Source organism: Anolis carolinensis, chromosome 6 (assembly GCF_035594765.1).
Source record: "Anolis carolinensis isolate JA03-04 chromosome 6, rAnoCar3.1.pri, whole genome shotgun sequence".
NCBI classification, from domain to species: domain Eukaryota; kingdom Metazoa; phylum Chordata; class Lepidosauria; order Squamata; family Dactyloidae; genus Anolis; species Anolis carolinensis.
Window position 1 is genome coordinate 34,150,291 of NC_085846.1, and position 25,423 is coordinate 34,175,713.

General features: G+C 39.8%; 1 protein-coding gene across 3 annotated transcripts in view; it reads right to left on the minus strand.

Annotated features, from left to right (window-relative positions):
* Nucleotides 1-25,423, minus strand: part of ppp1r1b (protein phosphatase 1 regulatory inhibitor subunit 1B) — an 83,091-nt gene that overhangs the window by 32,095 nt on the left and 25,573 nt on the right. For all 3 annotated transcript variants that reach the window (XM_062984063.1, XM_062984062.1, XM_062984061.1), the window contains exon 4: nucleotides 14,643-14,718. In XM_062984063.1, coding sequence (XP_062840133.1) covers nucleotides 14,643-14,718 — 76 coding nt within the window. The remainder of the gene's footprint in view (nucleotides 1-14,642; nucleotides 14,719-25,423) is intronic.

The window sequence follows — 25,423 nt, forward strand, 5'->3', positions numbered from 1 at the left end:
TTGGCTCAGCCAATCAGCTGTCACCACATGCCTTTTCAAGTTAACTCACCACATCATGGTGCCTCTATAACGAATCCTCACAAATAATAATAATAATAATAATAATAATAATAATAATAATTATTATTATTATTATTATTATTATTATATCCCAAGATCTGATCCCAGATTATCTGTTTATCGCAAGTTATCTTGCAGTGGGGACTCATATAATATAGTTCAAAGAAGATAATCTGGGATCAGATCCTGGGATAAAGAGCTGTGTGGAAGGGCCCTGAAACTACCAGGTCAGATAATCCATTCTTTATGACTTCAAGTTTTATTGCAATTTATTACAGATAATGTTTCTGCAACTTGACACTGAAAGCATGTGTTTCTCCAGCCCTACTTCACAATCTTCGCAATGCTAATGCTGCTAAGAACATCCAGCTCGACAAAGGAGAAGGAGGAAATGTGGAATGGGGCTGCTGGACAACCTTTGAAAAAGAGAAAATTTTCACTGACAAATACTACCGTGTTTCCCTGAAAATAAGACATTGATTTGCTTGGGCAGGAAGGAGGGCGTGCTGGTGTGAGCTGGTAAGTCGGCCGTGGCAGAGGGAAAGGGCAGCTGCTTTCTTTACCACTCCGTGCCAGCACGCTGCAAAGTCCTACTATCACTAGGTCATATTTTCAGGGTATGGGTTATATTGTGCAAATGCTTAGAAATCCTGCTACGGCTTATTTTATGAGTATGTCTTATTTTCGGGGAAACACGGTAGGTAACCAATACTGAAGTGATGCTGCCCAGCTAAAAATGCCCAAAATTGCTGTGACTTAATATCTTTTAAATCCATGCCTGAAGGTTGGTCAGTATATCTTAGAAAAAACACTTCTCTAGGCATTTTGTAGGCATCCAATGAAAGTCATGCTGGAGGGTCTACCCATTCTGAGGGATGGGTTTTCTAAGGGAAATGGAATAAGTTTTTATTAGCAGTGTTTTGCTTTAGTAGGGGTACCGTGCCCCAACTAAATCACAGTGAATGTAGAAAGCTTAACTGTAGTTGATTTTTTCTCCCTTCTATCATAAATACAACCCAACTAGATTTTTTAAAGTTTCTTAAAACTAGCTCAATAGGCAAACCTATGTCTACTATCCTATCTCTGAACATGGCTGTGGCAGTACCTGAACTAGTCCTCACTCATTGGGATTAGAGAACAGGCAGAAGTGCTTCATAAGAGACTTCAGGACCACTTTTTTCTCCTGCGATTAATCATTTATTTTATGTCCCCATGAAACTGCACAAGTAGTCAGTTCCAGCTGTGCACAACTGCAGCTCAACAGGCACACAACGCTCTCTTGGTTACACACGTATGAAGGAGAAAGAGAGAAAGAGAAACCCTTTAAAAGCAACAGCGATGGAACAATATAAAAGCTTCAGGCCTGTGTGGGAAGGCAAAGTGCCAACTCCCCCTCGGAAGATCAAACAGCTGTAGAAAAACAAAGAATTACAGAAAGACAGGTATGAACAATAGGTGCGGGGGCGTGATGATGAGCGCAAAACCTGACGGGGGAAAAAGAAGAGTGAAGAAGCAAGTGTGACAGTGAGTGTTACTGTTGGAAAAGGAAGATTGTTACTTTTTGCTAGCATGCATATGAGAAACTGAGAAACAGAGAGGACTGATTCCCTCATTACATGTGCCTTAAAAGACTGACACACATTGCTGATTCTCTCAAGGAAGGCTACTAGTCTTCTCCATCAGCTAGTCACATACAGTACAGCTCCCGTATCTGTAGGAAGGGGACCCATGGTTTGATTCACTCATGCCTGGCAAAATATTATTTTTTCAGGCATTATGGAGGTCCTTCTGCTGTATATTTACCAAAAAGTCATGCTGGAGGGCCTAGTGATACTTACCTACAGTGGTATCTTCTCTAGGCATTTCCTAGGTCATCCAACAAGATTATATGGCAGGATGTCCAATTCATTTTCATTGAGGTCCAAATCAGCCGTATGGTTGACTTCAAAGGGCCGTTGAATCCATGGATGGAGGATCCGTGGATACAGAGGGCCAACTATAATTTGTTTACATAGTGGTTAAAGCTCTTTAGCTTTTAACCAGTTTGAGTCCCCAGATGTTATTGAATGACAAGTCCCTTCAATTTTGATTATACACCATGTGGATTGGGAATAATGGGAATTACAAACCAAAAGCACTTGTGGCTCTAAGACAGGGGAAAGGTGAAAGGACATTTTAAAGTTTGACATCATATCCACAAGCCTTGTATCTAAATTCAAACCCCATCCTCCTGACTAAAAAGAACAAGGTGCAGCCTTCCAGATGTAGCTGTATCACAACTCCCATCAGCTCTAGTCATGATGTCTAATGATGAGAAATATAGGAGTTGTGGTTCAGCATCTGGAGGGTCATATAAAATGGCATAGTGGGCCAAATTCGGCTGGTGGACTTTGAGTTTGACACATGCACTCTAAGTTATGAGTCCATCAAAAGTCATTCATTCAATAAGGTTCACTATTACCTGCAGTTTCTTGGATCCATGCAAAATCCTGGAACATAACCATTTACGGATATGGAGGCCATACTGCATAAGATTTTTTTTCTTGTAGTGCTATAGCTTTATACTAAGAGTTTACTAAAGGATGAGTCTTTGCAATACTTGTCAGTGGTCAGGTAAAAAAGGTAAAGCTTTCCCCCTGATGTTAAGTCCAATCATGTCTGACTCTGGGGGTTGGTACTCATCTCCATTTCTAAGCCAAAGAGCCGGCGTTGTCTGTAGACACAAGGTCATGTGGCTGGCATGACTGCATGGAGCGCCGTTACCTTCCCGCCGGAGTGGTACCTATTGATCTACTCACATTGGCATGTTTTCAAACTGCTAGTTGTTAGTGCTGCAAAAAAGCATCTATAAAAGGCTGCACATCTATACACATAATAAGTGAAAATATGTATGTGTGTATGTGTCTGGGGTGTCCACTTCCACAGACAGGTTCCCACTTCCACAAATAGCTATAGCTAACACTATGCAGAAGACACCAATGGCCCTCACCCAATGACATTGCAGGTAATAGCAAGTGCCGTAAACATGTACAACCCCTGCCAGTGTCCTCCACAAACACAAGACTGCCCACTACCCAAGTGAAGGCTTTCATGCGGGGACAATTTAATCCTAGATTTTATGTGTTTCCTCCACCACAGACATCTCAGTATTTCTCAGTCTCGCAATTGGTGTGGAATTTGCATGACACCACCCACTGCCTCTCCCATAACCCTTTCCTACTCTTTTCTATGGTGCACAGAAATTGGGGCAGAATTTATCAGCAACTGAACATACTGGAGGGGTTTGGGGGATGAACTCAACATGATGGAAGCTGTAGTTCACCCTGCATCAAGACAGAGCACTGTGACCCCCACCAGCAATGGACTTGGACCACATCTGGCACACAGAACCCCCATGATGAAAAATACTCGATAGGTTTGTGGGCAATAGACCTTGATTTATAGGAGTTGTCATTCACCTACATTCAGAGAGCACTGTGAACCCAAAGAACAATGGATCTGGACCAAACTTGGCATGTATGCCCCATATGCCCAAATTTGAATACTGGTGGGTTTGGGGGGGGATTGCCCTTGACATTTGGGAGTTGGAGGTACTGAGATTTAAAGTTCACCTGCAATCAAAGAGCTTTCTGAACCTCACCAAAGATGGACCTGGATTTAATTTTGCACACAGAACCCTCACAGCCAACAAAAAATACTGGAGGGCTTTGGGGGGAATTCACCTTGATTTGTGGGGGAGTTGTAGCTCATCTATATCCAGAGACCACCATAAAATTAAACAACAATGCATGCAGGTTTATACACCCAATTTTGAATACTGGAGGGGTTTGGCAGGGACAGACCCCAATTTCTGGGAGTTGTAGTTCACCTACAACCTGAGAAACTGTGAACCCCACCAGCGATTGACCTGGATCAAACTTAGCACACAGAACCATCATGACCAATTGAATATACTGGAGAGGTTTGGGGGATGGAGCTGATCTTCATTTCTGGAAGTTGTAGCACACTGACATCCAGAGACACTGTGACCATCACCGATGATGGATCTGGACCAAACTTGGCATACAGAACCCCATGACCAACTGAACCTACTGGAGGGAATTGAGGGAGACTGACTCACCATGGTGGGAGCTCTAGTTCATCCTGCAGCCAGAGAGCACACTGAACCCCACCAATGATGCATTCATAGAAAACTACCCCAACACAACAAGCTTTAACTACAGGTTTCAGGGGGTTAACCTGGCATGATGTGAGTTGTAGTTCACCCACAACTTTATGCATTTTGTAAAATAAAAAAAATGACCCTTTTCAAATAACCCGGGCAAAACCGAGTACCCAAGCTACTGTTCGAATAAAACAAAGTTCCCTTTTCCAACAATGACACCTGCTGTATCACACCAAAGAGTTTCATACAGTACTTCTTTCAGATTTGCAATTTAATATTTAGTTCAATCATATTAACTTCGGGACAGATAGTGCCTCTCTGCTTAATTCTCCCTGAAGGGTTGATTTGAAGATAAAATGGTGTATTTGTTTATGAAAGCATGAATGTCACCCTCAGCTCCTTAGAGGAAAGACGGATTATGTAATGATGTAGTAACTACCTCATATATTTCATAGAAACAGAGAGCTGGAAGCAACTACAAGGGCCATTCAATGCAACCCCCTGCCATGAAGTGTACATTCATCTTTTCTGGCATAATTTCTATTAAGCAATACAGGCTCATTTATTTGTACTAAGAAAGAGTTTCTTTGTATTAAGAAAACAAAATGAATGATAGATAATTTACATAACTTTAAGGCAGATCACGGAAGACATCAAAATAATCAAATGGTTTCTATACCTTGACTCGGTTATTAATCAAAATGTCAAGAAATCAAAAAATGACAATGACTTTGAAGGACAACTAAAAAGGAAATCAATAAGAATCTCAAGTGTAAATAATTGAATAACAATGTCAGGATGGTAGATGTCTTAGTATGTCTTATTCTGATATATAGTTGCGAAAGCTAGACGGTGAAGAAAGCTGACAGCAAAACAAATGTATTTGAAATGTTTGACTGATAAGTATTCTCCTAATTCCACAAAAATATAAAACGACAAACAAATGGGTCTTAGGGAAAATCAAGTCTGAACTCTCACTAGAAGTGAAGACGACTAAACTGAGGCTGTCACGCTTTGGACATACCATATCATGAGTCAACGTGACTCATTGGAAAACATGATAACCCAGTGATTCCGGCCATGAAAGCAACACATTTTCCCCAAATTCCACCAGTGTTCACATTTGGGCATATTGAGTATTCATGCCAAGTTTGGTCCAGATCCATCATTGGTTGAGTCCACAGTGCTCTGGATGTAGGTGAACTACAACTCCAAAACTCAAGGTCAATGCCCACCAAACCCTTTCAGTATTTTCTGTTGATCATGGGAGTTCTGTATGCCAAGTTTGGTTCAATTTCATTGTTGGTGGAGTCCAGAATGCTCTTTGATTGTAGGTTAGCTATAAATCCCAGCAACTACAACTTCCAAATGACAAAATCAATTCCCCCCAACTCCACCAGTATTCAAATTTGGGCATATCAGGTATTTGTGCCAAATTTGGTCCAGTGAATGGAAATACATCCTGCATATCAGATATTTATATTATGATCCATAATAGTAGCAAAATTACAGTTATGAAGTAGCAACGAAAATAATTTTATGGTTGGGGGTGACCACAACATGAGGAACTGTATTAAGGGGTTGCAGCATTAGGAAGTTTGAGAACCACTGCAGTAGACTGTGATATTGGGTAGGAATTCTGCAGCCCTCTAGATGCTGTTGTGCTACAATTCCTAGCAGCCTTAGCCCACATAGCCAATTGTGAGGAATGCTGGGATTTACAGGTTAGAAATATCTGGAGGTCCACATGAGTCCCATATATGCATGCACACATGCAGAGACAAAACATACTATGTTACATACATCAACATGACTGACAAAATTACTACATATCATAGTGGAATATCACCTTAGCCTTCCTTGTTTTTAATATTTTGCATTAATACACTTTTGTGAAACTTGCAGCAAATCCGGAAATTATGTTCTGTATAGTGAAAAGCAGAGACATCACACTGGCAACGAAGGTCCGCATAGTGAAAGCAATGGTACTCCCCATAGTAACCTATGGATGTGAGAGCTGGACCATAAGGAAGGCTGAGCAAAGGAAGATAGACGCCTTTGAACTCTGGTGCTGGAGGAAAATCCTGAGAGTGCCTTGGACCACAAGAAGATCCAACCAGTCCATCCTCCAGGAAATAATGCCCGGCTGCTCACTGCAGGGAAGGATATTAAAAGCAAAGCTGAAGTATTTTGGCCACATCATGAGGAGACACGATGATTGGAAAAGATCACGATGCTGGGGAAAATGGAAGGGAAAAGGAAGAGAGGCCAACCAAGGGCAAGATAGATGGACGGTTTCCTTGAAGTGACTGGCTTGACCTTGAAGAAACTGGGGGCGGTGACGGCCGACAGGGAGCTCTGGCGTGGACTGGTCCATGAGGTCACGAAGAGTAGGAAACAACTGAACGAGTGAGACGACGACGATGTTCTGTATGAATTTATTGTGTTTTTAAGCACTTATATTTTGTCACTGGGTGGGCAAATGTATCTCTGGGGCACATGCAGTCTAACAGTGCTACATGTGGCTTTCAACCTATTTGGACTGTCTATTTTATAGGGAGAAAAAAGAAATTCCCTGTCCTGTAAGCCTTCAAGAGCAGCAATTCCAGGGTTTTTTTAAGATGGAAGAGGAATCATGTATTGTTCAAAACCAAAAACATTAGCAAATCCAAAAGTTGACTTCCAGCCTATTCTGGTTTTGTTGGTTTGTTTATTTGTTTTCAAGCACATTGTTCAGAAAAAAATGGTCCTTGGCTCCATCATAGTTTCTTATCTCTACTTCATGGGAAAATCTACATTCATTTCAGTCATCCTTTCAACTAGTTGTATTTTCCTGGCATACCACTGGTGGTCCAGAATGGAATGGATACAGTTAGGGATTGACAGAACATTAAAAATATTAGGAAAATGTTCAACATACAATATTATCTCAAATGTTGGAAAACCATGATGAGGAGAACTCTAGACTGAGGAGAATCTTTAGTTTGGAAATTGTGCTATGCAAAAATTGTACACTTTTAGTGCAGAATAGAGTATTTATGTTTATTAGTATTATTTCCTGTGTAGAAAATGCTTTTTTATATGCATCAACAACAAAATAATGTATACATTTTGCACAGAATAAATTCCACACTGCAAATAGATTTCTGAAACTTTTTTTGTGATTGTTTTCAAAGACAGTCTAGCTCCAGAAATAAAAATGCTAAAATTGCTTGTTGCTTCCTCTAAGAATGAAATTATATCCCTAGACTCAGTATCCCTGACGGAGCCTAAACTTGGTCTTGTTCAATAATACCAGTTCCCTCTTTTCTGCTCTTCTCTCAGCCCCTTTCAAAATGGTTTCAATTCCCATTACAGCTGCTGTGTTTTTGGGACAAAGTTGAGAAATCAGCTGTGGCTATTCCTTTTCTCCTTAGGAAGACCCTCCTTCTGTGGGCTGTCTTTCTCAAACAAACACTCCAGCATTTGGTAATAGTCACACAATGCAAACAACAGATTGTGGGAAATGCATACGGCAGGAAGAGGAGGACTTTGAATGGGGCTTTGTTGGCAAACACATTTGGTCTCCAACTGCCTTGGCACTTCCAACCTCCGTTTGGGAAATTACTCCCAATGTCATGGGGAGGGGGAAAAGGATGTTGTTGTTATCTGTGATGCTAAAATTGGAATATTTAAATAGGTGGATTCAAAGCACTGTATGTATGTGTGCTTATATATATGCATGTGGATGAACACATACTTTGGATCACTGTCTTTCATTTTTCTACTTAACATTGCAAAGCTGAAGAACAAGGATTTGGATTCTGAGCACAAGAGTAATAAAATGCTTGGAGACATCATCATAGCTATAGCTTCTGGAATGCATTAGTTACCATGGTCATGGCCCAAAGGTCTATAGGAAATGTAGTCCAAAAATAACATTTCCAAAATCTGGGTGAGATGGTTTGCTTACAAGGGAAATAATGAAAAATTAAGGATGCAAATGGTGACATAATATTGGGAATGGTCAACAAGGACAGGAGCACATGGTATTGGAGGCATAAGTCTCAAACTGAATGCAATGCTGGGTTGTAACATACTTCTGTAGGGTTTCTTGTGCTCAGCATCACAAACCAGAACATTCTTTTCTGTGTATGCAATATCAGCATGCCAGAGATCCATAGCCTGAAGTTGCTGCTGCTGCTGGTATAGTAACTTCATGTTCAGGTATCAGTACTTGTAAACTTATCATACCAAGAATGTGGAAACCAGGGCCAGCCTCAAGAGAGATCTTGCTGCTTGTGGCAGAGATCAGCCCTTGACTTATACATGATGTTGACCTATACACTGGTATATACAGCAATTTACACTTGTAAGCCTTTCATTATGTCCTAAATCAGCTGCCAGAGGTGGCAGGATGCATTGTACAAACAATGGAAACCTGCCTCGGTAAGTTTTTAATATACTCTGTACTATATTTAAATGGGAAGTTACTCCTATGGTAGTGATGTGGGATGAAAGTTTGGAAAGAACCGCATCCACAGACATGGGATGAAGCACTGGGGAGATCTGCTGGCTGACAGACAAGGAGCAGGAAGGACAACTTGAGCTGCCAAAGAGAAAGGCTCTGTGAACTGAAGCAAATATTTCCAGAAGGATTTCCCCTACATATTGTATTGAGTTGTTTAGTTCCTTAACATTGCAAATTTTTGATGTTAAGTGAGGGATTGTATTTATTAAAAAAAAAACATTCAGAGTTTACAGCTGTCATTCTACAACAGTGTAGACAAAAGGCTTTTAAAATGTATGTGTATTCATTTAAAAAGGGGAAAATATACCACATATACTCCAGAGCTTCCTGTTTGAAATAAAAAAAGTTTGAACTCATTTTGGGCCCCTTCTACACTTCCAGAAAAAAAATCCAGATTATCTGTTTGAACAGGATTATATGGCCATGTAGACTCATATCATCTAGTTCAAAGCAGATAATCTGAATAATTTGATTTCATAATCTGGGTTATATGACAGTGTATAAGGGTCCTTGGTCTTCAATCTGAAGATCAATGGACACATTTAACATATTTGCCTTCTGTTTTTCTCTCTCCTTTTTCTAGTAGTTTATATCTTTGCTTCCTTCTTGCTAATACTGGGTGGGATTTAATGAGTTGTGCGTGGAATTCATTTCCCTCATTTCCTTCATTTCTTTCGTGTCTTTCGGTACTTCAAGAGCACGTAATGGGAACCCCCCCCCTTCCTGGTACAAAAAACTGCTCATCATGAAAGCAAGTGAGAGCCAGTCACAGCTCCTTGGCTGCTTTTTGTGAGCTGCAGCCTCCTTGCCTTGGAAAGTATGTGTAGTGTGCAGGCCTGGAAAGCTCGCAAGTCTGCCAGTTCCTGTAGCCAAGCGCCTCCTCTAGAGTAAGAGGAGCTGCAGGCACTGGCAGGCGCACATGCTTTCTGGGCCCCCCATAATGGACTGATAGAAAATGGATCTTTTGGCGTCCCAGACCAGAAACAGATATCTGTCCTCGCAATTTCGGGAGGCTCCCCAAAAACGGATCGGGGCCCCCACTTAAAGTCGGGACAAGAAACAGGTCAAAGTTTACCTTGAAAGCACAATTCTAGCAGAACCTTGATTTTCACAAGTTTAACTTTAATTTGGATTACACACAAGATTTTTGGTCCTGGGTTATAAATGTCATTTTTTAATTGTTTCTATCATAAAAACATGGGAAAAGTTTATTAAACTGCAAAAACTTTGTTTTTGTGGGACATCCTGCAGCAAGTTTTGCTCTAGTTTTTCAATGAATATTTCATCGATTCTCAACCAATTCAACATAGTTTGTGGCAGCCACAAAAACAAAGTGCTTGCAGTATAACAACAAAGGAAGTATTGCACAATTAAACGGGAAATAACACTTTCAAACCAGGAATAGAAAAAATTCAAATTTTGTTACATAGTGAACTTGTTGTCAAGAATTAAGTATCAACAGTATTAAGACAATCTTAAGTATCAACAGTGTTAAGAGCTTTGAAGTCATATTCGCTGGTGCCTTTGTAACCTCCAACAGTCTCTAAGCCTTTCTGTCTCCAAAAATCTCATTCAATGTCCTCAAGATGGGCACAGTTATTAAATGAGAATTTTGCAGCAACTGGGATCTGTAGACTGTAGTTAGCATCTTTGGGGAAATTTGAGTTTTTTCCACTTTCATGGGGGTCCTGCAACCTTAGCTCCATGAAAGTTGAAGGCCAATTGTATATTGCGGGAGGACTTTCGAGCAAGTTTGAAAGTCATTTTCTAAGGAAACCAAGGAACTTGGTAATTATTAAGGAAGGAAAGTGTCTCTTTAATTTGGTCTATTGACATCAGTAGCAGAAGTAGCACGGGCAACTGGCAAGCATAATTCACTTTTGCATCTTCTGTTTTATGAAAACGTATTTATTTATTCACTTTTACACAAACAATTCAGAATTAAAGTAATGAATATTCAAGGAAAAGGGAAAACAGTAAGGAGAAAAGAAACACACACACACACACATATATCTGAAATTACCCTGTTTTTCCCAAAATAAGACAGGGTCTTATATTAAGTACATCAAACAAAATCTATAACTAAAATACAGTAATAAAACACTAAACTAAAACATGGAACAGTAGCTAACTAAAACACCAATTGACACCCCGCCCACACAGCTGAATAAAATCCCACATTTTCTGCTTTGAACTGGAATATATGACAGTGTGGACTCAGATAACTCAGCTCAAAACAGATATTATGGGATTTCCTGCCTTGATATTCTGGGTTATATGGCTGTGTGGAAGGGCCCTAAGAAAGACACAAAACACTTAATGCCAGGAAACTAAAATGTAAGGAAAGGAGGGGGGGGGGGAATCAAAAAGAATTTTTTTTTTATCATTACGCATTCAAATAAATAATCCTATTAAAATTACTAATAACCATAGTCACAGATTGTTAAATTGCTCAATTTCTTATTGCTCAAAAAGGTCACAAACGGCAAATGGTTTCCAATCTTTCAAAAATCTTTAATTGGTTTGTCCTTTAAAACCTCCCTTTCTAATAAGGGTGGTGGTGGAGAGAATTAAATTGGTTTCCTCATCGTCGTCTCTCATTCTTTATCAGTTTAGTCAAACTTTTATGATGTCAGGGAAGCACATAATATCTATCATTTCCCATCAAATACCCCATATTTTCTATATAACTACCAAAGGTACTTTGGCAGATTTGGAGGTATATGGCTCCCAATACATATCATAGCAAATCTGGATTTTATATGGCAGTGTCATTCCAGTCTTAGGCCCCTTCTACGCTGTCATATAAAATCCAGATTATCTGCTTTGAACTAGATTATATGGCAGTATAGCCTCATATAATCCAGTTCAAAGCATTATCTGATTTGATAATCTGGATTATATGGTTGTATAGAAGGGGCCCCGGAGAAAAGTTTCAAGACAAGACAACCTCAATCAGCAGACTGCAAAATAAATCTTGATCAAATAATCAGGCACATTTAAAGGTATCAATAAAATGTGTATATATGTATATAAAATAAAAATAGTACTTCTGAAGTGAGAAGCATGTGATCATTAAATATTAAAGTGTGAAATATTTTAATGATATTTGTAAATGCTTAATAAACATTATTCAGTGGGAAAGAAAAAAGACATTTCCTGACAAAAATTCCAAAAAATCAAACCTTGATCTTGCCATTTTATATAAGGGACACCATTGTACTATGTCACTGTATACAATATTACTTCATCATCATAGATTTTGGTATCCTTGGGAGATCCTGGAACCAAACTCCAGCAGATACCAAGGACCCACCGTAGATTTTGCTATTAGCAATTTTATAAGTATTTGCATAAAGTGTTTTAATATCCACAGAGGGAGATAGAGATTAATTAACCAGGGCAGCATCTTAATATGTTAGAAAGTATTGTAATTAAGATAACAAATTAATCAATTAAATGTTACATCTTGTTTTGAACTCACTGTTACTTAAATTAACTTTTTGGAAGAAACTAGACCTTTACATTCACGTCATTCCAATTAATAGTTGTATGGCTTGATAAAGAATGGAGGGAAATATATTAGACACACACACACACACTATACTGTGAGTCATCTCCCTAGAATCTTGCCACTTTCTAAAATGAATGTATTTAATGCAAACTAATGCAAAAATTGTTTCATGCATAATACACACCTACACATATCCACTCTCCCCTCCCCTTCTCTTCATGTCTCCAAGATCATCTTCGCTCTTGCAGAATGGCTAGCTTTGAAACAGATGGACTTTTCAACTTTATGAAAAAATATAAAAATAAGAGTGTAGGGCGGGAAGAGAGGGCACCTGACACATTCAAATTAAGTGTACGGAAAGTCTGTTTCCTTAGAATGGCAAGTTCCCAAAGAGCTGAAAAAATAGCAGCAAAGGAGTTTCATACAAGCGTGAGAAAGACAGGTGATGAAGATGGCGGCATTCGTAGCAAAGGTATCTGAGGGTATTGTGTATGCTTTGAAAAGCAAGGAGATAATGTTGCAACCAGAATTCTTTAATTAAAAGAAATTAAGTCAGTTTTCAATTTCTCGTGCGGGTTTTTGTTATCTTTTCTAGTTCAGCTCATCAATATGAGAGGGACAGTAAGTAGAATTTGGAGTTTTGGGGACAGATTATGGTATGGGGTGACTTCAAAAGGCATACAGATCTTTTAGGGGAAGTTGATGGATCAGTGGTACCTCTAGGAGTTTTGGGGCTCTTGGTATGGTTCAGCGAAGTGATGGAAACTATTCTCTGGTTTAATATGAACTTTAAAGGAAGCTTGACAACAGATCCGTCACCTGCTATTGCCTAAATTGGACCACTTAAGCAGAAGAGGCCAATATGTTGTCACCAATCTTGACTCTTTCATATCAAGGAACTCAACTGGCTCTTTATGACACTTGAATCCTCACTTGGGCCTTAGTAAATGACCAAGCTATCCACCAGTTAGAAATCAGTCAGGTCTTCACCAATGGGAAGAATTTGTGTAGGAACAGGATGAATAAAATGTAATGTGTGTGTGTGTGTGTGTGTGTGCTGGATCCTGATCATAAGGCAATCCATTACTGAAGGTGTTGAAGGCTAAAGCTCATCTGGAAACTGCCCCAATCGCTGGTACATTCTCTGTTTTCCCTCCACAATCTAACAAGAAATCGCTTCTACAGATGCTCCTGAAAATGGAGGATACAGGAACTGCAGAATCCATATCCCTGGTTTCACTTACCAATGCTTAGGATCTCATTAGGAATTTGCTAGGTCTTCCAGACAATTTGATGGCATACTTCCCTCAGATGTTATCACAAAAAAGCATTGGATGATCTAGCAAGTTTTTAGAGAGGATGCCTCTCTATGAATTTCTAGATCCTCCTATGCAACTTTATGGTGCAACTGAATATTAGATAATTTAATGGCATTGAGTCATATCCACAGTTTCACATAACTGTGGTCAAGATAATGTATTCCCCTTTGGATATGGCGGGGCTTACAGTACTTTCCTGATTCATGTATCTATATGCAACTCGTATTGGAGTATACCTGAACAGAATATTGGCTCAATATAAACCATTTATATGGAAAAGCAGAGATAGTCTGGTTGTCTACTTCTAACAATTTTACAATGACTATTTTAAAAGTCCATTGTACATTACTAGAAATTCTAACAAATGTCAAAGATAAACATACAATTTTTACTTCACACTGCAAGTTAATCTATAAAAGGAATTACTGTAAAGATATTCAGTGTGTTAACTGAGTTGTTGCTATTATCAAAATTTGGGGGGGAAATGACTTGTCTGGATTACAAATACAAAAATTAAGTAGCCAGCCTGGCCAGTGGTTATACTGAATAGGGATTCTTGAACTGTCATCTAAGGCTGGATCCAGGCCTGTAGCGAGGGGGGGGGGGGGGAGGGTTAGGTGTTCAACCCCCCCCCCCCCCCCCAAAATTTTTCAGGTTATAAAAAAAACCTGGTTTACTCATGAATTTTAACTGGTTAACCAAATCCCCATGCTAAGTCTATGAGACACAAAACATTAAGAGTCCCTCCAGGCACTATTTCAAGCAGATATTGAAAGGTTTGTAGTGGGGAGGGGTGTGTGCTAGGGGTTAAACCCCCCCCCCCAAATTTTCAAAACCCCTCCCAAAAATTTTTTCTGGCTACGGCCCTGGCTGGATCTACATTGCCCTATACCACAGGATCAGACTATGTTCTTTGAACTGGATTATATGAGTCTCAGATCTTGGGCTATAGGGCAGTATAGATCCATACTTAAAAGGAGATCACAGCAAATACTGTGAGGCAGATAAACCTGCCTGCCTTTCTGCATTACTGTATTACCTAAAAACTGGAAACCAATTTGAAAGGTGTCTTACCTTTAAGAGAAGGAGGAGTGTAGACACAGGGGGAGTTCCTTTTGTTTTTAAGGTGGTAGCCTTCACCCAAAGCTCTCTGGGGAGAAAAAGAAAAGGAAATAACAGCCAACAGTTCAAAAGTAGAACAGTTTTCCAAAGATTTCCCAGCAGACCTATGAGTGGGGAATGTGACTTGAAATATGAAAAACCAGGAAAGCAATTAGAATCACTTGTAAAATTAAAGCACTGGCTTTGATCCAAGGAAATCTTTTGTAAGTGTACATTAGGTTTTGTTCTATGCCTAGCCTGAGTTCTTTCTTCTTTTAACCTTCCCGTTCCTTCCCAACAGCTGCTCCCTTGCACCCCGACACTAGAATCGGCTTCTGAAACATGTGAGGTTCCAGGCAGGGCTCTAACCTAATTAAATAAATCTTTGCTAATAAACTGTATGCATTTGATTTGATTAATCCATTAATTAAATATGCATGCATTTGCAAATGAATAAAATGATAATTCTGGAAGAAGAAGAAAAATGACTCATACTCTATTTTCTAAATAATGCTCGCAATGTATCACAGCAGCAAGCAAAACCCTACAAGCGGCTTGTAGAGGGATAGAGGGATGAATAGAGGGAGAAAAACAACTTATGACAGTATTGTTTCAGAAGTATTTGTGTTACAAAATAATGCACCAAAACTACACTTAGTGTGCGTCTATACTGTAGAATTAAAGCAGTTTAGCACCACTTTAACTGTCATGGTTCAATGCTATGGAATCATAATAACTGTAGTTTGGTGAGCCATCAGCACTCTTGGGCAGAGAAGAATTAAGACCTTGTAAAATTACAACTCCCATCATTCTATAGCATAAAACTATGGCAGTTGAAGCTAAATTATTTCTATAGTATATATGCTCAATTAATAAGAATTAGAATAGATCCACTGATATCAATGGCACTGAAGGTTCAAGGTAAAGGTAAAGCTTTCCCCCTGATATTAAGTCTAGTTGTATCCAACTCTGAGGTTTGGTGCTCATCTCCATTTCTAAGACAAAGAGCTGGCATTGTCCATAGATACCTCCAAGGTCATGTGGCTGGCATGACTGCGTGGAGCGCCGTTACCTTCTCGCTGGAGCGGTACCTATTGATCTACTCATATTTGCATGTTTTCGAACTGCTAGGTTGGCAGAAGCTGGGACAAATTGTTGGTTTCTATAGATCTGAATGAGATGTGACTAAATCCGGTTCGAACACGTTGTATTTTTAATTTTAAAATTAATTCAATGGCAATGCTTTAGTCCATGTTTCAGGAAATTAGATTGACGCTTGGGCCTAATTTACTTTCTGGGATATTCCCAATGGCTAGTTAATGTCAGGGACAGGCCTTTTCTCTCCTGAACCTCCTCAACTAACAAACTTCCCAGAGTGTCATCCAGCCCAATTTTCCTGCGTAGAGTGATATTAGTGACAACAATGTATAAAAATGCATCACAGAAGGGGCGAAATATATGTGTACGCATTAATATAGGCATGTGGCAAAAACGTGTATCCGTATGTACATTGTATAAGAAATGTCATGGAAAAAGCATATTACTTTTCATGTAGTTTTCCAAAAAAATGCCAACTGACGATTAATTGGGATCAAACTAATATGAAAGTAGAAAAATAGGAAAAATAGGAAATGGAGCCAATCCAAAGCTAATGGATATGTCCACCTTCGCCATATCTCTGTTGCTTTCCATTGCTGCAGAATGGAATCGTGATGGCTTTGGTGAACATCATGTCAACATTATGGGCAACAGCATGATTCACTGACAAGAAGAACAGGACCTTCATTTCAAAAGACACTAAGGTTTCCAATTGAATATCCTCCCCCATACAAACACAGTAATTGGTTACATGAGTGGAAGCAAAGACCATCCTTAAAATCCCCAAATAAGCTTTTAAGGGTCAGAAGTTTACCCGCTACACCATCTTGTTGCTATGTGTAGGAGTTCTCAATGTCCCAATACAACGGAGAGCAAGGAGAACAGTTACAACACTATTTTTAGGTTTCCTCTGAGATCTCCGAAAGCATGTTAAGGTTTTCCTGAATGTATCATTCTTTTGTTTAGTGGTGTTTATTTTGGCTCTTGAAAAGACCTAAAAATGTTCAGGAATTTCTGGATGGTCAGGGAGGAAATGCATCCTTATTGCCCAGGTAACAAGGCTGGACTGTGGGTAGATTTAGTTAAATTTAGCAGGCTAATTAATTCAGTGGGATTTAAATTGGCTGTGACATTCTCATTGGTGGTAGTTCTATTAGAGCAAGTGTCAAACTCAAGGTCTGGAGGGCCAAATTTGGCCTGCCATGTCATTTGATGTGGCCCTCCAGATGCTGGACTATAACTCCTGTATTCCTCATCATTAGAGAACATGACTAGAGCTGATGGGAATTGTGATACAGTAACATCTGGAAGTCTGCAGTTTGTTCTGCTTAGTCAGGAGAATGGGGTTTGAATTTAGATACAAGGCCTGTGGATATGAGGCCTGACTTTAGAATCATAGAGCTTGGAAGAGACCTCATAGGTCATCCAGTCCAACACCCTGCCAAGAAGTAGGAAATCACATTCAAAGCACCCCCGACAGACAGTCATCCAGCCGCTGCTTAAAAGCCTCCAAAAAAAGAGCCTCCACCACACTCTGCAGCAGAGAGTTCCACTGTTGAACAGCTCTCACAGTTAGAAAGTTCTTCCTGATGTTCAAGTGGAATCTCCTTTCCTGTAGTTTAAGCCATTGTTCTTCAAGGCAGCAGAAAACAAGCTTGCTGCCTCCTCTCTATGACTTCCCCTAACATATTTATACATGGCTATCATGTCTCCTCTCAGCCTTCTCTTCTGCAGGCTAAACATGCCCAGCTCTTTAAGCCGCTCCTCATAGGACTTGTTCTCCAGACCCTTGATCATTTTAGTCGCCCTCCTCTGGACACACTCCAGCTTGTCAACATCTCCCTTCAATTGCAGTGTCCAGAATTGGACACAGTTTCCCAGGTGTGGTCTGACCAAGGCAGAATAGAGGGGTAGCATAACTTCCTTGGATCTAGACACTATACTCAGATTTATGCAGGCCAAAATCCTATTGGCTTTTTTAGCTGCCACATCACATTGTTGGCTCATGTTTAACTTGTTGTCCATGAGGACTCCAAGATCTTTTTCATACATACTGCTGTCGAGCCAGGCATCCCCTATTCTGTATCTTTGCATATCATTAAAATGTCCCTAACAGCTTTTAGGCTTCAATTCCCATTATCCCCAGTCTGCATGGTAGATAATCAAAAGTGGTGGAAGTTGTTTTTCAATAACATCTGGGACCAAACTGGGTAAAACAAACTAAACAGCAATGACCACAATGTTATATATATATATATATATATATATATATATATACACTAGTAGTGCCCGACCACGTGTTGCTGTGGCGAAGTATGATGGTATGGGAAATAAAGTACTGAAGTATTCGTGGTAGTTAAGGTAAAGGGTAAAGGTTTTCCCCTGACGGAGCTTAGCCTTCTAACTGGCAGCAATTGGATAAAAACAATTCTTCCTCTCCCTCTAATTAGGACTTTATTTTTCTTTTCTTTTTGTTGTATGAACGTAGAGGCATGGATGAGGGGTTGTGCTGCCAAGTTTAGTGTTTCTGAGATGTGTAGTTTTGTTGTTTTGGCCTAGGCCGAAATTTCATTACCTATATATATATATATATATATATATATATATATATATAAACAAGCCCTCTATATCAATGAATTTTCAATCCATGGATTCAATAGCCCTTTGAAGGTAACCATAAAGCTGCTGTGGGACACTATGAAAATGAATGTGACATCCCTGGTCTAGAGTATAATGTGGCAAGATATAGCTCATTTGGCTTTGGATCCCACCAATGGGAATGCTTTCCCACACACTAGTGGTTCCCAATCTTTGGTTCTCCAGGTGTTTTAGACTTCAGCTCCCACAGTTTCTAACAGCTGGTAAGATGGCTGTGATTTCTGGGAGTTGAAGTCCAAAACATCTGGAGGACCAAAGATTGGGAAATACTACCATGCACCAAAGATGTACAGATACTGAACTTGCAAAATTTGTTTGGCTTTTAAGTAGTACTCAGAAGAGAATCCATGTGGTGTAGTGGTGCAACTGCTGGGCTAGGGTTCTTGGAGGTGATGGGTTCAAATCCTTGCTCAGCCATGTAAATCTACCTTGCGCAATTCATATACCCTCAGCATTTGATAAAGGCTGAGTACATCTTGTCAAGAAAGCCCTATTAGACTCGAGGATCATCATAAGTCAGAGTTAACGTGAAAGCACATCGCAGCAACAAGAAGAACTCAAGAGATCAGCTAGCTGGAAGTGGCACAATAGGCATTAAGTTTTCAAGTAAACAGCAATGTTATCTTACTTCAACATAAGAACGAAACAACGGGAGGATAGGTCTTGCAGCATATTTGAAACTAAATATAATGGTCAGTCTCAAAACTATTGCTAAAACATTAATTCTCTCTTTTCTTTCAGCCTTACATTTCATTAAAGAGTCCCGAGTCCAGCAACGTATTCAAATCACCAGTAACTAACTCACAGTGTGTCCTACTAGGACACACTTTATTTTGGCTATATTATGGTACTTTTAAACTTTGAATTTTTTTTCAACTTGCTTTAGCTTGTTCATCCTATTGAATATTTTTAGCCTATTTAAATCAAGTGTATCCATCTGGAATGTGGTCTTCCTCTTTTCCTACTGCTTACCACTGTATCAAGTATTATCTACTTTCCAGTGGGTCATGTCAGTCTCAATTTAGTCATCTTGGCTTCTAGAGAGCGTTCAGGCTCTAGGATTCATTTACAGTAGAGTCTCACTTATCCAACATAAACGGGCAGGCAGAATGTTGGATAAGTGGATATGTTGGATAATAAGGAGGCATTAAGGAAAAGCCTATTAAACATCAAATTAGGTTATGATTTTACAAATTAAGCACCAAAACATCATGTTATGCAACAAATTTGACAGAAAAAGTAGTTCAACACGAAATAATGCTATGTAGTAATTACTGTATTTACGAATTTAGCACCAAAATATCACGATTTATTGAAAACATCGACTACAAAAATGCGTTGGATAATCCAGAATGTTGGATAAGCGAGTGTTGGATAAGTGAGAGACTACTGTATTTGTCTTTTTGTAATCCACAGTATCCATAGCACTTTCCCCCAGCATCATATCTTAGAGAAATTTGTTTTCTTCCAATCAGCTTTTTGAATTGTACCGCTTTCATAACCATACATAGAAATACATATTTGAAATTATAAAGATAACTTCTTTTTTGGTGTTTTCAGGGAGTTAAGAAAGGCTATGTAGCTGTACCTGGTTCTTTAGCATGGTATATGCACCCTGGGTTATCCTTGTGTATTGGGACATGCATGAAGATAAACGACATCATGAACGTTAAATTATCTATGATTAGCCAGGCTCTGCTCACCTCAATAAACCTCATGGTGAACAAAGGCGTACCAGGAAAGGGACAGGAGGTTCCTTAATTCAAATATTCCCATGAATTGTCAAAAGTGGAAGAGTGTACTGTTCTTTGAAGAAGAATCTATTTCTGCTCTTTCCTCTTCAGTCCTGACTCAAGCTTTATTTTTTGCCTGAAGCGAAGCTCAAATGCTGTCATTCTCCCCAACCCCCCAATTTGGATTCGCTGCCTCCATTTCTCCCTTAATCTTGTTCCTACACACACATGCTGCCAGTGTTGCCTGATTTGGGTTCACTCACTTGCCTCTTTCTTGCTTAACTGATGTACTTTTACCAAGCAAACCAAGTTAAACAGGATTTCTTAACCAAAAACAACACAAGGAAGTTTTAATCAGCCACTTTGAGTCTCCTTGTGAAGAGAAAAAGCAGGGTATTACAACAACAACAACAACAACAACAACAACAACAGCAACAACAGCATTTTATTATAGTCCAAAGACCATAATGTTTGTTGCATGGGCAGACTCTTTCATTGTATGGGGTACCCAGAAATCTCCCTTGTAGTAGTTCAGATGGGAGCACATTACACCTTGCTTTGGAAATCAGGCAACGGTATTTGGGCACAGTCAAATTCTTTAAATAGTTTGCTGTGTGGAAAGGCCCAACATAATGTATGGACAGGGCACTAGGGGAACAAGATACATAAGAACGAGAGTGCAGCTCACAAAGGATAATGTCCCACAGTCTCTGCTTGATTGATTTGAAAGCCATGTCAAAACCCAGAAGTGTTAGGAGGGATGAGGAAAGGCCGATGGAGGAGGCTTTCTTAGAACTGATCTTACACCAACTGCTTGTGTATTCATTCTGGGCTAAGTGATGAATCAAACTGGATTCTAGACTAAAAACTCTAGATGCCCACCACCAGGCTCTTGTTGACAGGGGTACTTCCCCGCATGGTGTCTTATTAATAAACATAAACAAATGCAATTAAGGCCAAGATTGAAAAATCAGCTGATGACCCAACATGCAGACTGTGCAAAGAAACTGACGAAACCATTGATCATATCCTCAGCTGCTGTAAGAAAATCGCACAGACCGACTACGAACAGAGGCACAACTATGTGGCCCAAATGATTCATTGGAACTTATGCTTCAAGTACCACCTCCCAGCAGTAAAGAACTGGTGGGATCACAGACCTGCAAAAGTATTGGAAAATGAGCACGTAAAGATACTGTGGGACTTCCGAATGCAGACTGACAAAGTTCTGGAACACAACACACCAGACATCACAGTTGTGGAAAAGAAAAAGGTTTGGACCATTGATGTTGCCATCCCAGGTGACAGTCGCATTGATGAAAAACAACAGGAAAAACTCAGGACCTCAAGATTGAACTTCAAAGACTCCAGCAGAAACCAGTGCAGGTGGTCCCGGTGGTGAGGGGCACACTGGGTGCCGTGCCAAAAGATCTCAGCCAGCATTTGGAAACAATAGACATTGACAAAATTATGATCTGCCAACTGCAAAAGGCCACCCTACTGGGATCTGCGCACATCATCCAAAAATACATCACACAGTCCTAGACACTTGGGAAGTGTTCGACTTGTGATTTTGTGATACGAAATCCAGCATATCTATCTTGTTTGCTGTGTCATAATAAAACAATAATAAATTATTGGTGGAATTGTTTTGAAGGTAAGGCTGAAATTTTAATTTATGGGGACATTTTGATTTTTCTGGTGTATTATTGTAGTAAAGATGTATTTTTGTTGTTGTCATTGTTGTTAAATGGTTTCCTGCAGAAGTGGCGGTCAGGGGTGCTTATTATCAGCTTTGGTTGACATGCCAGTTGCCCCTTCCTAGAATTAGAAGACCTAAATATGATAGCGCATGTGCCCCAAGATTGGACTTCTGCAATGTGTTGTACATTGGACTACCTCTGCGGCAAGTTTGGAAACTCCAGTTAGCTGAAAACATGGTAGCCTGACTGGTTATGGGCATATTATACCCTACACCTAAATCACTCCACTAGTTGCCAATTAGTTTCTGGGCAAAGGATGAGCATTGGTTATTACCTTTAAAGCCCTACATGGTTTGGGTTCAGGTTACCTACAGGATCACTTTATCCCATACAATCCACCTCAGATCCCTACATCCTCTGAGGGATGCTTACTTCAATCACTCTGAACCTGGATGGCAACTATCTCCCAAACCCAGAGGATCTTTTCATTTCCTAGACTGTAGAATGATCTGCCAGAAGAAATCCGTCAAATGAGCTGTCAGAACCTGAAACACAGTTAAAGACCTATCTCTTCCAGCAGACCTACCCAGGCAATTTTTAACTATGAATTTTACATCTACATTTTATTAGTATTAGTGTTTTAATCTTTATTCTATGTTTGTTAATATATGTATTTTACAACATTTTATCTATGTATTTTATCTATGTATCTAGGCAGGGTAGAGCTGTGAAGAGAGTTAGGTAACAAATAAAATGTAGTTATTATTGAACTGCTAGTTTCCATTTCTTTTAAGATCACTTCTAATATTTAATGTTTTTCAAAAGGTAATGTATAATATGTCAATTTTACAGTTAATCAGTTACTTAATTAATTACTCAAAAAGGTTGATTGATAATTGAACTAAAGACACCGTTATGTAGATTGGTTTACAGTGGAGAATTTGGAGAAGCTTACTTCCCATATCCTGAAAATTACTCTTCATCTATCCCCAGTGGTGCAGTGAGTTAAACCCTTGTTCTGGCAGGACTGATGACTTGAAGGTTGGGTTGCTGACCTGAAGGTTGCCGGTTCAAATCCTACCCAGGGAGAGCGCGGATGAGCTCCCTCTATCAGCTCCAGCTTCATGCGGGGACATGAGAGAAGCCTCCCACAAGGATGGTAAAAACATTAAATACATCCGGGCGTCCCCTAGGCAACGTCCTTGCAGGCAGATAATTCTCTCACATCAAAAGCGACTTGCAATTTTTCAAGCCACTCCTGACACAGAAAAAAAACTATCCAATTTCTCTGGGACACTCCAACTAGTCCTCTGTCATGCCACTTTTTAAAATGCTTTTATCTCGATTTCTCATTCTTCCTCCCACATTCCCCTTTGTCCTCAGCTTATTTCAATTGATGCAAACTGAGTTCAAAGTACAAAAGTAGTTTTGACACTCAGTTAACTAAACAGGGAGAAGGGGAGCAGAGGGGGTGAAACCTTCTCTTCTCTGTAGGTTCTGGCAAAAGCAAACTGATGCAGTCATTCCTAGCTTCGCTGTTCTATCTCATTAATAACTTTGCCATCTTTATACTTTATGATGTAAAAAATTAATGGTTCAAGAAAAATGCAAATAATATAATGTAAATAAATTAATGGCTGAAGAAAAATGTAAATAATATCCAAATATGCAAAATATATTATGCCCTACACTGATATTACAAGGGCTGACAATTAATAGTTGCATTGGACACCTATATATATTTTGTTTGTAAACCAATTTTTTAAAAAATTCCTACATTTATATATCCAGCATTTATCTTGAAACCCGCAAAATAGTTTGCTTTTTGTCCCTGAATGCTATTGTCTGTTGGAAAACTTTGCACAGCGAGCTGATTGAGATTGGGAAACAGGTGGAAAAGTTATGCATTCCATTTGACCTTTGCCAAGGACTTTTACCTTTTTAAAAAAACGCTGCCAAATGGGGAATGGGGGCAGGGAGGCAAGCATTCTCAGGGATTAAAGGGATAATCTGATAAAACAACAGACAAGTCATGGGGTGAGTTTGAAAAGCAGCCAGTCTTTCTCAAAGGCACTAAGCTCCTGGCTCCTGACTTTGCATCCCCAGGTTCCCATTCCAATATAGCACTTTGTCCTGTATTCAAGAGGAATTTGACGCGATTGAAGATCAAGGAGAAGTCATGGAAAAAGGCAGGCAAAAATAAATTCGCTCCACAGGCCTGCAGGGCAGTGAGGGTGGGAGACGTTAACAAGCCAGACTTTGCACCAAGTCCTTTTCGTTTGAGCCAATTCCAAAGTTTAGCACAGAAGAACCGCTTATTACATTGAAGTGAGTAGGCAAAAGGCTGGCAAAGTAGAAATGCAGATTTGGGGTGGAAAATAAGTTTGCTGGATTCTATCATCTATAACCTTTTTACACAAAGAAGGACTCAGTACAGAAGAAACATACCTTGCCTCAAGAATTTGCACATTGGTGAGCTATATGGGACATTTTGGAGAATTAAGGTATGCACAAAAGATGGTTACAAATAAGCACAATTTAAAAAATTGACCCCAAAACATACTGTACTTCAAGGATAGGATGCCTTTTCCTCAAATCCAAGTTTCTTCTGATGTGATAGAATTGGCCGTCTGCAAGGATGTTGCCCAGGGGACGCCCGGATGTTTTGATGTTTTACCATCCTTGTGGGAGGCCTTTCTCATGTCCCTGCATGGGGAGCTGGTTGCTCCTGACACGAAAAAAATTTTTTTTAAAAAAATGGGGAGCTGGAGCTGACAGAGGGAGCTCATTAGCACTTTCTCTGTGTTGGATTTGAACCGGCAACTTTCAGGTCAGCAATCCAACCTTTAAGTCAGCAGTCCTGCCAGCACAATGGTTTAACCCATTGCGCCACCGAGGTAATGTGGGGTAATCTGTACATTTAGTAAAATGAATAAATACATGTACTATATTATGAGGTACTTTGAGTCATAGAATCATAGAGCTGGAAGGACCATTGAGTTCAACCCTCTAGCTAAAGAGATTCTGTATCAGAAAACACTATGATTGGTTCTCCTTAGGCTCCCGGTGGTGGTGCAGTGGATTAAACTCTTGTGCCGGCAGACTGCTGACCTGAAGGTTGGGTTGCTGACCTTAAGGTTGCCAATTCAAATCCATCCCGGGGAGAGCGCGAATGAGCTCCCTCTATCAGCTCCAGCTCCATGTAAGGACATGAGAGAAGCCTCCCACAAGGATGGCAAAAACATAAAAACATCTGGCTGTCCCCTGGGCAACGTCCTTGAAAACGGCCAATTCTCTCACACCAGAAGCGGCTTGCAGTTTCTCAAGTTGCTCCTGACAGGAAAAAAAAACCCTATAAAGTTGAAATGACTTGGAGGTACACAACAATAACAACGTTGTTGTACTTTAACCTATTTCTCCTCTATACTCTCAGAATCTGTGAGATTGCAAGACCAGCTGAAGCCCCAAAATTAACTTTTACTTGCTATGATATACAATAGAGGGAGGATGTGTGGCAGTGTAGTTCTTTCCTTCCCTTTCAAACAGTTTAATAAGTACAAAT